General features: G+C 46.8%; 1 protein-coding gene across 4 annotated transcripts in view; it reads right to left on the bottom strand.

Annotated features, from left to right (window-relative positions):
- The window catches only part of LOC129711365 (spindlin-1-like), a 130,075-nt gene that overhangs the window by 14,526 nt on the left and 100,157 nt on the right, over positions 1 to 15,392 (bottom strand). For 3 of the 4 annotated variants that reach the window (XM_055658977.1, XM_055658976.1, XM_055658978.1), the window contains exon 3: positions 2,547 to 2,797. In XM_055658977.1, the coding sequence (XP_055514952.1) occupies positions 2,547 to 2,797 (251 nt within the window). Of the gene's footprint in view, positions 1 to 2,546; positions 2,798 to 5,600; positions 5,738 to 15,392 lie in introns of those variants that run through there. The other variant, XM_055658975.1, reaches the window with a different exon arrangement.

Below are 15,392 nucleotides of genomic sequence, written 5' to 3'. Positions count from 1 at the left end.
CACGTACATCAGCAATCATGACACTGGAGGTGGCTATAGGCAGATGTGAGATTGTGACATTAATTCATACCGCCGTAAGCACTTTAAACTATTAGCAGCACAAATGGAATCTGCCAGCAGGTAATTGAACCTAACTTTTACAGTATTTTTTGGATTGCAACAACTGATAGACGTGGATTCAACCTTAATCTCATGTGCTGTATGTGCAGAGTTTCCACGCTCTCCCTGTGACCATGTGGGTTTTCTCCGGATGCTGTGGTTTCCTCCCATGCTCCAAGGACATGTGGGTTTGCAGGTTAATTGGCCTTTGGTAAATTCCCGCTAGTGTGTCGGGAGTGGATGAGGAAGTGGGCAAACAGAGAACGAGTGTGAACGGGTGTTCGATGGTGAGCATGGACTCGGTGGTCCGAAATGTCTGTTTCCATGCTGTATGTTTAACCTAAACTAACTAAAATAATAATCGCAACTCATCTGATTAACAATTTTTATCAATATTCTTCACAACCTGGACCGTTTCACAGTTAAAACCCTTGCAACAGAAACATGTAAAGGAAATGTCGGAGAATCTGGGAAGACCCACATTTGCAACACGTGAATTCAAATAATTTATCAGTAAAAGGGGTAAAAAATTGGTGGATACTTTTACCTGAGAAAAGCCGTCTCTGAGAATGAAACCACTGCTAACCCAGAACACAAGCCTGTCAAAGGACATCAAATCCATGGTACATTCGGAAAAGTCCCCAACCACAGGGGCCAGGAATGGAAATCTGTGCAAACTCATTTCACGTTTGAAACACTGTTCTCTGGATTGTGCAGGGATCTCGGGCAGTTTACAAACCAGCGGTATGAATATTGATTTCTCTAATTTCTCTAACTTCAAGTAACCTTTGCATCCCCTCTCTCTCCATCCCTCCCCCACCCAAGTCATTACTAGTTTCAAAGTCATCTTGTTGAGTCTCATTGTCTGTCAATGGCCTGTTTCCTTTGTCATCTTCACTTACTTTGCATATCTTTCAATATTTGTTCCATATCTCTCTATAACACCATATATGCCTCTTGTTTCCATTTCCCCGACTCTCAGTGTGAAAATGTCACCTATTCCTTTTCTCCAGAGATGCTGCCTGACCCGCTGAGTTACTCCATCTTTTTTGTGTCTATCTCGGGGTTGTCCTGCTCTGCCATCTTCTCAAGGTGCTTTTTTTTTACAAACTGCCAATTTTTTTGCTGTTAATCCTGCTTTGTAGAACTGCAATTTTGTTTGATAACACTTCTGTGACATATTATGGAATCTTTTATTACATTTAAGGTTAAATAAACAGTTATAAAAATGTATGGCTGCGACAGTGACTAAAGATTAAATTTGACTTTATATATCTAATGTGCACGAGCACTAAAGGTTTTGTTTCCATTGCTGTTCAGAGCATGATCTCTCTCATACACACACTCCACAGGCTGGTAGAGTCATGTAGCATGGACCATTCGGCCCAACTCATCCATGGCGACCAAGATGAACTAGTCCCAATTGCCCGCCTTTGGCCCATCGCTCTCCAAACCTTTCCTATCCTAGCAACATCCTGTCCAAGTGTCATTTAAATGCTGCGATAGTACCCGCCTCAACTACCTCTTCCGGCAGCTCGTTCCATCACTGTGCGAAAAAGATTGCATTTAATCTTTCCCCTGTCACATTAAATCGATGTTCTCTGGTTCTTGATCCCCCTACTCTGGGTAAAAGACTCTGTGCATTCACCCTATCTACTCCCCTCATGAATCCATACACCTCTATACGATCAGCCCTCAGCCTCTTGTGCTTCAAGGAATAAAGTCCTAGCCTGCCTGCCCAACCTCTCCCTGTAGCTCAACCCTGGCAGCAGCATCGAGAATCTTCAAAAAGTCAAAAGAGTTTATTGTCATGTGCCCCTGACAGGACAATGAAATTCTTGCTTTGCATCAGCACAACAGAACATAGTAGGCATTGACTACAAAACAGATCAGTGTGTCCATATACCATTATATATGTAAATACACACATGAATAAATAAATTGATAAAGTGCAAATAACAGATAAAGGGGTATTAATGTTCAGAGTTTTGTCTGAACCAAGTTTAATAACCTGATGGCTGTGGGGAAGTAGAATCTTCGCTGCATACGTTCCAGCTTAATGACCTCATAATGCTCTTATACCCCATTGTCCAACTGTACACTGCAAGGGCCAGGAAGTGAGCGGGTAAGATCATCTCTGACCCCTCTCACCCTGGCCACAAACTCTTTGAAGCACTTCCCTCTGGAAGGCGACTCTGGACTATATCAAAGACGTGAAAACAGCTTTTTCCCCTGAGCAGTAACTCTACTCAACACCCAAACATCTGGAGCCTTTTTACTGTGGCACTTTATTTTCAAGTTTAAATTATATTTTATTTTTTATCGTCTGCTGTATATCGTGTTGTGCGATACCTTGTGCGAGCAGAGCACCGAGGCAAATATTTCATCCTATTCTATTCTATTAGACCGAGTGAAGCAAGTTGCCCCTCAGGTACTGAATTACCTACCGCTCTTGTCGGGCAGTATTTCGAGTGTGGAGACCCTCTCATCTTTGAAAAGTTCGATCCCGTAGACACAGTCGAAATCGTCGTACTTGACCAGGAAGAGGGAAGGGTTGACCGGTAGCTGGTCCAAGACCGTGCCCTTCCACTGGGTGACCACTCCCGTCTTCTCCCTCCATCCATGTTGCACTTTGCTTCCAACAATACTGCGCTGTTTGTAGGCAACCGGATCACTCGCATCTGCTTTGCTACGCTTCCTTGGGAGTTAAAACAGGATGACAAGAAAAATAACATCATTTGTCTTGGTCTAATCTCGTCACACCTTTCCTTGGTAAAAGAGTAAATGCATGTGAACAATCAACGACACAAACGGTATTAATGTCAGATGCATGATTCTCAAGTATAAATATTGTATTAGTGCAACCCAAACAATTTTGAGGTGGTTTAGAGACAGAGTGATACAGCGTGGAAACAGGCCCTTCAGCCCATCTTGCCCACATCGGTCAACACGCACTAGCTACACTACTCCCACCTGCCCACGTTTGGTCCATATCCCTCCAAACCTGTTCTATCTATCTACCTGTCTAACTGTTTCTTAAATGTTGGAATAGTCCCAGCCTCAACTACCTCCTTTGGCAGCTCGTTCCATGCACCCTCCACCCTTTGTGTAAAAAGTTACCCCTCAGATTCCTATCAAATCGTTTCCCCATCACCTTAAATTTATGTCCTCTGATCCTCGATGGTTTGCATCCTACAAGAAAATTGCAGAAACGAAAAAAAGCTATTTGTGCCAACGTCTGAATTTCATTGTACCTCGGTACATGCGACAAATATATTATCATTGAACCATATCAACTTGTCCTATTCTATTTTCCTCCTTGATGCTCTCATTTACCTTTCCTATAACCACTCTGTACTTTCAGGTTCATGCAGTCCTAGCCTCATACACTACAGAAACAGGCCCTTCGACCCAACTGGTCCGTGCCGACCAAGATAGCCTTTCTGAGCTAGTGCCATTTGCTTGCATTTGGCCCATATCCCTCTAAATCTTCCCTATCCATGAATCAAGGAAGAGTCGCACTCCATGTTCTCCCCTCTCCCATCAGGCAAGAGGTACAGATATGTGAAAGCACAAATCTCCAGATTCAGGAACAGTTTCTCCCAGCAGTTATCAGGCAACTAAACCATCCCACCAACAACTAGAGTGCAGTCCTGAACTACTATCCAACTCATTGGAGAACCTTAGACTATCTTTAATCAGACTTTGACAGGCCTTCATCTTGCATTAAACATTATTCACATTATTTCCTTTAACATGTACCTGTACACCGTGGATGGATCAATTGTAATTATGTATATTCTTTCCACTTATTGGTTAACACTCAACAAAAGCTTTTCACAGAACCTCGGGTACATATGACAATGAACTAAACTAAACAAAACCTATCCAAAAGTATTTTAAATGCTGTTATAGTACTTGCCTCAACAACATTCTCTGGCAACTTGTTCCATATACCCACCACCCTCTGAGTAAAGGTTGCCCTTCATGTTCCTTATAAATCTTTCCCCTCTCACCTTAACCCTATGCCTGTCCTCTTGTTCTTGATTCCCCTACTCTGGGTAAAAGACTGTGCATTCGCCCTATCTATTTCTCTCATGATTCTACACACCTCTACAAAATCAGTCCTCCAGCCTCCTATACTGCAATAGACTCATATCTTGTCCTGACAGCATTGTCCTACATCTTGCCTGCACTCGTTCCAGTTGAACAGCATGCTTCTTACAGTAGGGTGGCCAAACCTGAACACAGCTCGCCAAGTGCGGCCTCACCAACGTCATTACTACTGCAACAGAACTTCCCAAATCCCACACTCAATACCCATTCCCAATCTGACCTTTCTGTCCTGGGCCTCCTCCATTGTCAGAGTAAGGCCCAGCGCAAATTGGAGAAACAGCACCTCATATTTCGCTTGGGTAGCTTACACCCCAGCAGTATGAACATTGACTTCTCTAACTTCAAATAGCCTTTGCTTTCCCTCCATCCCCTCCCCCTTCCCAGTTATCCCACCAGTCTTACTGTCTCCCACTACATTCTACCTCTGTCCCGCCCACTCCCCTGACATCAGTCTAAAGAAGGGTCTCGACCCGAAACGTCACCCACTCCTTCTCTCCAGAGATGCTGCCTGTCCCGTCGAGTTACTCCAGCATTTTGTGCCTGCCTTGGCTGATAAAGGTCAATGAATTAAAATATTTCTTTATCACCCCTTCAACCTGCGACGCCACTTGCTGTACCTGCACTCCGACATCTTTCACAGCCTTTGATATCACCTACTTTAGCGTCATGCCTTGTACATTCTCAACCAAATCGTTGATATAAACCACAAACAGTAATGGTCCCAATACCGATCCTTGAGGGAAACCACTAGACACAGGCTTCCAGTCCAAAAAACGACCTTCCTCTATCTCCCTCTATTTCCTTCCATGAAGCCAATTCTATATCCAGTTAGATCACTTTCCTTTGCTCCCATGTGATCTCACCTTCCACAGCAGCCTCCTTGTAGAACCTTATCAAAGGCCTTGCTGAAGTCCATACAGACAATATTTACTGCCTTGCCCATATCGACCTTTTTGGTACTTTCTCAAAAAACGCAATCAAATTTGTATGACATTAGACCGTGGGACCCCGCAGAGGACTGGTCCCCCAACGCAATATTCCACCACTCACCCATTGGTCCCAATACTCACCATTCCCTAGAGAGGGAGGGGTGGGGGGGGGTAGAGATGGAGGGGGGTAGAGAGGGAACGAGGGTAGAGAGGAAAGGGGTAGAGGGAGGGTAGAGGGAGGGGGTAGAGAGGGGAGGGGGGGAGGGGGTAGAGAGGGGGGGAGAAGGTAGAGAGGGAGGGGTGGTAGAGAGGGCGAGGGGTAGAGAGGGCGAGGGGCAGAGAGGGCGAGGGGTAGCGCGGGCGAGGGGCAGAGCGGGAGGGGGCCCATCTCCCTCCTCCTCATTTCCCTCATCCTCCCCCCTCCCCCTCATTCCCATTCCCTGCCCCTGAACCTACCCAGGTCGTAGAGCAGCGTCCTGGGCCTGGACAGCTTGAGAGCCCATTGTGATTGGTGCCCTGTCGGAGGCAACTAGCTTGAGGCCATGGTTACCGTTGGCAACGTCCCATTGTGATGTCATTGTGGCAGTGGGCAGGCAGTTTGAGAGCCCATTGTGATTGGTGCACTATGAGAGTCATTGTGACATCATCACTGGACGCTGTCTGAGAAAGCTTTTTTTTTGCCTTTTTTTGAAACTTTAAATCATGAATAACTTTGGAAATATAGGTCAGAATGCGACGGGAAGATGTTTATCCCTTCGACAAGAAAAATGTGAGTAGGATATGTGAAAATGGGAAGGCTGTGGTCTAGCGTTTGGAAGAAGATAGGAAAAAGCAGAGCAGAGTGACACATTGACGGCACAAACAAAGAGTTTTAGTAACATAGATAGATGATCCCCCATGTACAAGACTATCCCTAATCAGCCAGTCTATCCAAAGCTATATATATATATCTTATATAGATGTTAGACTAACAATGAACCATTCTACATTTTCCCAATCCGTCTGCTTTGATCTGTCGTTTTCACACCTTACCCTTCCCGACTCTCAGTGGGAAGAAGGGTCTCGACCTGAAACGTCACCCATTCTTTCTCTCCAGTGATGCTGCCTGTCCCGCTGTTACCCCAGCATTTTGTGTCTACCACAGATGTTAGGCACACTGGTCTGCTGCTCCCAGGCTTTTCCTTGCAGCCCTTCGCAAACAGAGGAACAGCATTAGCCACCTTTCAGACATGCAGCATTATGTCTAACGTTCATTCATTCTTCTCTAGTTTCCCACAGTGTTCTCGGAGATATGTAACCAGGCCTCGGTGATTAATCTGCCTTCATATGCCTTAAGACATCCAGCATCTCCTTGACCGTACTACAAACTGTCCACAACACATCTAATCAAGTAAAGGAGAAAAAACTAATTGGGGATCTTGCCCACTTTCTGAGGCTCCACGCATAGATGATTGCTTTTGTTTCTGAGGGGCACTATTCTCTCTCAAGTTATTTTCTTTCCCTTAATGTACCTAAAATCTTGTTGAATTCTCCTTAATTTCATTTGCCAGAGCTCTCGATTTGCTCCTCAGTGCCCTGAACTCCTCCATAGATGCATTTGATCACTAGCTGTCAGCAGGGATCTATCGAGAAGGAACCCCTAGATGCAGTGCAGCTTGGTGTGGTCTATGATTCCCACGGCCATAGAACTACGGCCTCAAACATCTAGTTTAGTTTAGTTTATTGTCACGTGTGCCGAGGTACAGTGAAAAGTTTTTCTGGCATGCTAACCAGTCAGCGGAAAGACAATACACGATTACAATCGAGCCACCCACAGTGTGCAGATACATGATAAAGGGAGAAGAGGGAGTGGCCGAGGTGCGACTCGTCCTTGATTATGCTGGTGGCCTTGCCGAGGCAGCGGGAGGTATAGATGGAATCAATGGTTGGTTTGTGTGATGGTCTGGGCTGCGTTCACAATTCTCTGCAATTTCCTGTCATCCTGGATGGAGCTCCAACCAAGCTGTGATGCATCCTGATAAAATTCTATCTACGGCGCACCTGTACAAGTTGGTGGGAGTTGCCGGGGACATGCCAAACTTCTCTAGCCTTCGAAGGAAGTAGAGGCGTTGGTGTACCTTCTTGGCCATTGGCTTCAATATGTAATTTAGTAAGCACGAGACACCACTGCACATCTGCCGCCTTCGTGAGCGAGAGCAGCAGCCACTCCCACCAGCGAGTGGCCACCCGCATCCTGCCCACTATCGTCCACGTCGGCCTTGCTCCAATTCAGAGTTTTAACTTGTCAGTGTAATCCTGAATGGAAAGAGACCCTTCAGCCCAGCTCATCCATGCCCACCATGATGGCAAGTAAACAAGACCCATTTACCCACAAAACCATTCCTGTCCATGTACTTTTTAGTTCGGCCCACCGAGTCTGCAATGATCAGCGATCCCCGCACACTAACACTATCCTACACACACTGCGGGTCATTTTAAAATTACACCAAGCCAATTAACCTACAAACCTGTACGTCTTTAGAGTGTGGGAGGAAACCGAAGATCTCGGAGAAAACCCACCACGCAGGTGACGGGGAGAATGAACAAATTCCGTACAGACAGCACCCGTAGTCAGGGTCTCTGGCGATGCAAGGCAGCAACTCTACCGCTGCGCCAAATTACCTGTACAAATGTCTTTTAAATGTTGTTATAGTAACTGCCTCAGCTACTTCCACTGGCAGTTCGTTCTGCTACTCTTTGTGACTGCGTTTTCTACTTTCTAACCACTCTCTGAATAAGAATATCCCAGCTGAAATCCCAAAAGCTGTATTTTTAGAAGCATGATCATGGACTCCTCCTTTGAGCGGGAACATCCATTAAATTACTTCATAACCTTCCACACCAGCATCAATTTGGGCCACCTCTTTTGGGCAGCTAACAACCCAGTGGTAGGAATATTGATTTCTCTAACTTCAAGTAACCCCGGCATTGCCTCTCTCCATCCATCCCCCATCCAAGTCGCACCAGCTTCTCGTTGTCACCTAGCAACCAGTTAACAATGGCCTGTTTCCTTTAACATTGTTATTTTTTGCATATCTTTCTCTATCTCTCTACATCACCGTCTACATCTCCCATTTCCCTACCCCCCGACTGTCTGAAGAAAGGTCTCAACCAGAAACGTCACCCATTCCTTCTCTCCAGCGATGCTGTCTGTTCTGTTACTCCAGCATTTTGTGTCTGTCGGTGTGAATTTTGCATGTTCGGCCTGTGTTTCCTTTGGGTGTTCCGGTTTCCTCCCCCATCACAAATACTTGCGGGTTTGTAGGTAAATTGGCCCTCTGCAAATTACCCATAGTGTGTCGGGAGTGTATGTGAAAGTGGGATGACATAGAAATAGTGTTGGCGCCAACTTGTGGTGAGTCAGTGCATGCCTTACTCTGCTAAACTCACACCCCTAATGTCAAATCTGCTCTCTGTTTGGAAATGAGGGAAAGTAGTTCCTGCCACAAAACAAGCCACATTGCTCAGGACGATCACAAGGCCGTCTGCTTTCCTTTGCTTCAACATGGAAAGTAATAAGGCTCTGTAACCACAGAGTCGGTGAGAATTGTGAGTTCATCTACATTGCTACAGGAGCAGCAGCCTGTCGGTGCAGTCTTTAGAACCGGCTTCTGGTAGTCCTAGCAACCGTATCCCTGGCACAGCAGTTGCCAGGGTTTAGTGAGTGGATGCACAACCATCGCAGAGTCCCACAGTTACAGCCATTGCCAAATTAGAAGTTAACTTTATTTCACAAAATTGGACATCCTCTTCGGAACTAAAACTTGCTTTGACAGTGTCAGTTCTGGCAAAAACACACAAGTTCATAAGTCATGGGAGCAGAATTAGGCCATTCGGCCCAGCGAGTCTACCCTGCCTTTCAATCATGGCTAATCTATCTTTCCCTCTCAACCCCATTCTCCTGCCTTCTTCCCATAATCTTTGACACCCTTACTAATCAAGAATCTGTCAATCACCACTTTCAAAAATACCGAATGATTTGGCCTCCACAGCCTTCTGTTGCAATTAATTTCACAGACTCGCCACCCTCTGACTAAATAAATTCTTCCTCATCTCCTTTCTAAAGGTGTGTCCTTATATTCTGAGGTGTGCCCTCTTGTCCTAGACTCGCCCACTAGTGGAAACATCCTCGCCAGATCCACTCTATCCAGGCCTTCCACTATTCGGTAAGTCACTATTCAAAGAGATCTCCCCTCATCCTTCCAAACTCCAGCGAGTACAGACCAGTGTCGTCAAACGCTCATCATACGTTAACCCAACAAGCCCTACATAGCACACGTGGGCGCATCCCTTTCAGAATATCCCAAGACAAAAGACCAATTGAAGAAGGGTCTCGACCAGAAACGTCCCCCATTCCTTCTCTCCAGAGATGCTGCCTGCCCCGCTAAGTTACTCCAGCTTCTTGGCCAAAATACATTGTTGGAGGAACATCAGCGGGTCAGTCAGCATCTGCGGAGGGAATAGACAGACGATGTTTCAGGTCGGCATCATTCTTCAGGCTGAATGGATGGGGAGGCGGCGGCTGGAAAAGAGAGCAAAGGCTGGCAAGTGACAGGAGAATGCAGGTGAGGGGGAGGGAGAGAGGGAGGTATGAAACGGTTCAGAACAAATCAGAGCCGGCACCCGATGGTCAAGGAGCCCACAATGCTCCATAGTTGGCTGTGGAGGAGGTGATAACAAAGGCATACGAACAGTGGAACTAGCAGGACTAGGGTGGGGGAGGAGAATGCAGAGTGAGGATATGAAGGGTTACTTGAAATTAGGGAAATCAATATTCATGCCACTGGGTTATAAAATGCATAAGTGAAATATGAGGTGTTGTTCCTCCAATTTGCGTGTGGCGTCACTCTGACAGTGGGGGAGGCCCAGGACAGAAAGGTCAGTGTGGGAATGGGAAGCACAATTAAACTGTTGCAGTGTTGGTCAGACAGAAAGAAGGCTGCACTGTCAGGAGTGGCATTAGATACAGTAATATCCGTCTGCCATTCCAAGTGGAAGTTCAAGATCCCACGGCATTATTTCAATGCTGCATCTATTTCTCTGGTAGAGAAAAAGTGATCTGTTCACGCAGATTCACGGACTTTGTTCTCAGTGGTATCAGGCAACTGAATCATCCTACCACAACCAGAGAGCAGTGCTGAACTACTGTCTACCTCTTTGGTGATCCTCGGACTGTCCTTGATTGGACTTTGCTGGCTTTACCTTACACAAAACATTTAGTCCCTTATCATGTATCTATACACAGTTAATGACTCGATTGTAATCATGCTTTGTCTTTCTGCTCACGGGTCAGCACGCAACAAAAGCTTTTCACTGTACCTCGGCACACATGACAATAAACTAAACTGACTGAGCCGCAAGCAGGCAGCATGTAAACTGCCAGCTCTCTCTCGCACGTTGCAACAGTGGGTATAATAAGCATTGAGAACAACAGTCAAGACTTTGGTTCGGCCGCGTTTGGAGTATTGCGCGCAGTTCTGGTCATCACGCTTGTTCTACATTTTCCCATCTTCTCATCCATTCCCTGCACACTAGGGTCAATTTACAGGCCAAGTAACCTACACACCCGCATATCTTTTGGCATAGACATACAGTGTTGAAACAGGCCCTTCAACACCAACCAACATGTCCCATCTACAGTAGTCCCACATGCCTGTGTTTGGCCGATATCCCTCGAAAGCAGTCCTATCCGTGTACCTGTCTAAATGTTTCTTAAACGTTGCGATAGTACCTGGCGCAACTACTTCCCCCGGCAGCTCGTTACATACACCCACCACCCTTGAAAAGTGAAAAAGTGACCAGTCAGATTAAATCTAAGATTAAGTATTCCCCCTCCCCTCGCCTTAAACCTATGTCCTCTGGTTCTCGATTACCCTACTCTTGGCAAGAGACTCTGTGCGTTTACCTGATCTATTCCTCTCATGATTTGGTAGACCTCTATAAGATCGCCCCTCATCCTCTTGCGCTCTAGGGAATAGATTCCTAGCCTGCTCAACCTCTCTCTACAGCATGGACTTGGTGGGCTGAAGGGCCTGTTTTCATGCCGTCATTTACAATCAATTAATCAATCAATCAATAAAAATAGTTACGTGCCAAGATGCACATGGATACAACGACAACCTGCAAAATCCCCTACCCTCCACATCGAAGTGAAGCAGTGCATGATTGACAGATTCTTGATTAGTACATGAGTCACGGGTTATGGGGTAAAGGTTGGAGAATGGGGTTGAGAGCGAAAAATAGATCAGCCATGATTGAATGGCGAGATAGACTTGATGGACCGAATGGCCTTATTCTGTCCCTAGAATATGAACGTATGAACTTTGCATGAAGCTTTTGCTGCAATACTCCAGGTTGCTCACGTTACGACGCTAGGCATCAAAGCTCACAAACCTCCAGCTTCAGTTCACTTCACAGCTGCCAGAGGATAAAATTAAACACAAGAAGAGGAAGGTTGCAGCGGGATGGCAACGTGAGGGCAACATGTTCAATGGTCCTCGAACAGCAGCGGTGCTCAGAGACAGGACATGACCGGCAGCAGTAAGACATGACAAGACAGTTAGAACCATGCACAAGACCGCATAAACCGCAGAGAATTGTGGACGCAGCCCAGCCCATCACACAAACCAACCTGCCATCCTGGGCAACGCTGCTTCGACTAGACCACCATGCATAATCAAGGACGGGTCGCACCCTGGCCACTCCCTCTTCTCCTCTCTCCCATAGGGCAAAAGGTATAGAGGTGTGAAAACCCCCACCTCCAGATTCAGGGACAGTTTCATCTCAGCTGTTATCAGGTAACTGAACCATCCTGGGTTACACAAAAAAGCTGGAGAAACTCAGCGGGTGCAGCAGCATCTATGGAGCGAAGGAAATAGACAACGTTTCGGGCCGAAACCCTTCTTCAGACTGATCGGGGGCGGGGGTGGGTGGGGACAAGAAAGGGAAAAGGAGGAGGAGCCCGAAGGCTGGGGGATGGGAGGAGACAGCAGGGGGGCTGCGGAAGGGGAGGAGACAGCAAGGACTAACAAAATTGGGAGAATTCGATGTTCATGCCCCCGGGGTGCAGACTCCCCAAACGGAATATGAGGTGCTGTTCCTCCAATTTCCGGTGCTGCTCGCTGTGGCCATGGAGGAGACCCAGGACAGAGAGGTCGGAGACGGAGTGGGAGGGGGAGTTGAAGTGCTGAGCCACCGGGAGGTCAGCTTGGTTATTGCGGACCGAGCGGAGGTGTTTGGCGAAACGATCGCCCAACCTCCGCTTGGTCTCCATCCTACTGCAACTAGAGAGCAGTTCTGAACTACTATCTACATCGCTGGAGATCCTCGGACTGTGTTTGATTGGACTTTACTGGCTTTGCTTTGCACTAAACATTATTCATGTTGTTCCCTTTGTCATGTATCTGTACACTGTGGACAACTCAGTTGTAATCATGCATTGTCTTTCCGCTGACTGGTTAACACGTAACAAAAACACGTGACAATAAACTAAACTCAGTAAACCAAACTCAAACTCTGCCATCTACTCTCCCTCTATGACTATAAATGTGGTTTACAATGGAATGCCATTTAACAGATGTCAAAGCTGGTTTCATTTTGTGAGCTGAGGCTGAGGCAAACATTCTGATCCTGTTCTCAATTATCTCTCAATTGCAAATATCCTCCACCAGTTAGACACCAGAATGGAGCCCCCACCATTGCCAGAGTGAGGCCACATGCAAACTGGAGGGAAAGCACCTCGTATTCCGCTTGGGTAGCTCACAACCAGACGGTATGATCATTGAATTGTCCACCTGGACTCGCACCAATTTCTTCTCTCCTGCTCGTCCCACATTCATTCCTCCGGCTTCACAATTCGCAACTCTTCAATCCTTTTGTCTCACACTTTTTTCCATCTCTGGCCTTTGTCCAACCATCTACCTATCAAACACCCCCTCACCTGTGTTCACCTCTTACTTGCCAGGCTTGCACCGCCCCTCCTCTCTTCTAGCTTTCTTCCCCCAGCCCTCTTCCCCTCCCCCCACCCCTACAATCCGTCTGAAGGTCTCAACCCAAAATGTCACCTGTCCATGTTCTCCACTGATGCTGCCAGACCTGCTGAGTTTCTCCAGCACTTTGTGTCATTTTTTTTCCTACCGGAAAGCAGTGTTGATTTTAGATATAACGTGACCAGCTAGATAAAGACACCTAAACTAACAAATACAGGAACTAGAGCAAATTAAAAAAAGTCTGAAGAAGAGCCCCACCCAGCACGGTGGCGCAGCGGTAGAGTTGCTGCCTTACAGTGCCAGAGACCCAGTTTTGATCCCGACTACGGGTGCTTGTCTGTACGCTCTCCCCGTGACCACGTGGGTTTTCCCCAGGTGCTCCGGTTTTCTCCCACATTCCAAAGAGAGACTGGTCAGTAGGTTAATTGCCTTCAGTAAAAAAAATTGGAATTGCTCTGAGTGTGTAGGATAATGCTAGTGTACGGGGATCGCTGTTCGACGTGGACTCGGTGGGTCGAAGGGTCTGTTTCACACTGTTTATCTAAACTAAAACTAAACACACAAAACATTATCCGTCCATCCTCCCCACAGATGTTGCCAGACCTGCTGTGTTCTTCCAGCACTTTGCGTTTTGCTCGGGATTACAGTATCTGCGATCTCTTGTGTTCAAATGCAGGAACTAAATCTGATTTATTTGGTTGATTCACTGAGTTAATAGCGCACAAGATAATCTCATCAAATGCTGCTCTTCTGGGGTTCCAGGCACATGCACACATCCATAATGCAAGCATTTGTCGCTCATCATTAACTCTTAATCAGCCTAGTTTAGTTTAGAGTAACAACGCAGAAACAGGCCCATTGGTCCACTGAGTCCACGCCAACCAGCCAGCACCCATACACTAACACTATCTTATACGCTAGGGACAATTTACAACTTACAGAAGCCAATTAACCTTCAAACCAGCACGTCTTTAGATTGTAGGAGGAAATCAGAGCATTTGAGAAAACCTCTAAGGTCACAGGGAGAACGTACAGGCTCCGTACAGACAGCATGTGTAGTTATGATTGAACCTGGATCTCTGGCACTGTAAAGCAGCAACTCTACCGCTGCACCACTGTGAAGCCCCATTCAGTCCATCTTTTAAGCCCTGCGGTAGAGGTAGCACCCTTAGTCAGGATCGAACCCGGGTCTCAGGCGCTGTAAGGCAGCAACTCTACTGCTGTGCCACCATGCTGCCTCCACACCACTCCGCAACGTTTAATGTTTCAATATTGTCACGTATGCACAGCACAGCAAAACTCTTTTGTGCAACCCACAAATGCATGGTCGCCATATTTTGCCGCCATTTTACAAAGAAAAAGAGAAAAAAGTCCCAAAGTCCGGTCCCCGTGCTGGAAGCAGAGCCCACCTGATCCAGGTTATCCAGGTAAGCCCCAGGCTGCTGCAGACCCGTGTCCGACCTCCCTCCCCTCGCCCCCCGCCTCTGTGTCTCGGGGGCGCCTCCTGCAGCCCACCTTGAATAAAATGTGATAACAGCGCTTGTAAACATGGAAAGGGAGGGATTGTTTGCATAAGCTGGAGAGCTGAAACCCAAAACATCGGGCCAGTATTACACGGGGAGAGGTGGCTGGAGTAGAGCGGGGGGAGGGGGGGCGAGGAAGGGGACAATGGCAATTAAGAGATTCTACATGCCAGAGATGTGGTAAGAAAGGGCATTGGGCTCGATATTGCAGATGTTCCCCACAGCTACAGCAAGGGAACACACAACAGGGAGGGTGTCCAGCCCCTTACAGATACTTCTACAATTGCTAGAACAGCTCCACTCTCATTACTGGGAAGACAGGCTCTGTGCAAACTGGGAGCAGTCTAACACTGTACTACAGACGGTATGTTTATGGAACTCCCTCAAATGCAGACACATCAATTGCAGACTGAACCTTCCAGAGTCGTATGGACTGCTGAAAGAAACCATGCATTTAGAAATCTAAAGATGCTATAGTTACTGCTCCAGCGCTGGGATTGCCAAATTATAAAAACCCCTTTCAACTATGTAAATGAATGAAAGGGGTTTGCGACTGGGGTCCTGGCTCAAGAACATGGAGGGGGAAAAAGACCGGTAGCCATGGTATTCCATGGTTTTACCAGCTGTAGTAAATGGCTTGCGAGCTGTCGCCGCAACGGCTACAATGATAGCAAAATCAATCGCCATCGTTCTCGATC

Source organism: Leucoraja erinacea, chromosome 29, assembly GCF_028641065.1.
Source record: "Leucoraja erinacea ecotype New England chromosome 29, Leri_hhj_1, whole genome shotgun sequence".
Classification (NCBI taxonomy): Eukaryota; Metazoa; Chordata; class Chondrichthyes; order Rajiformes; family Rajidae; genus Leucoraja; species Leucoraja erinaceus.
This window is presented reverse-complemented; position numbering and strand designations above follow the sequence as displayed.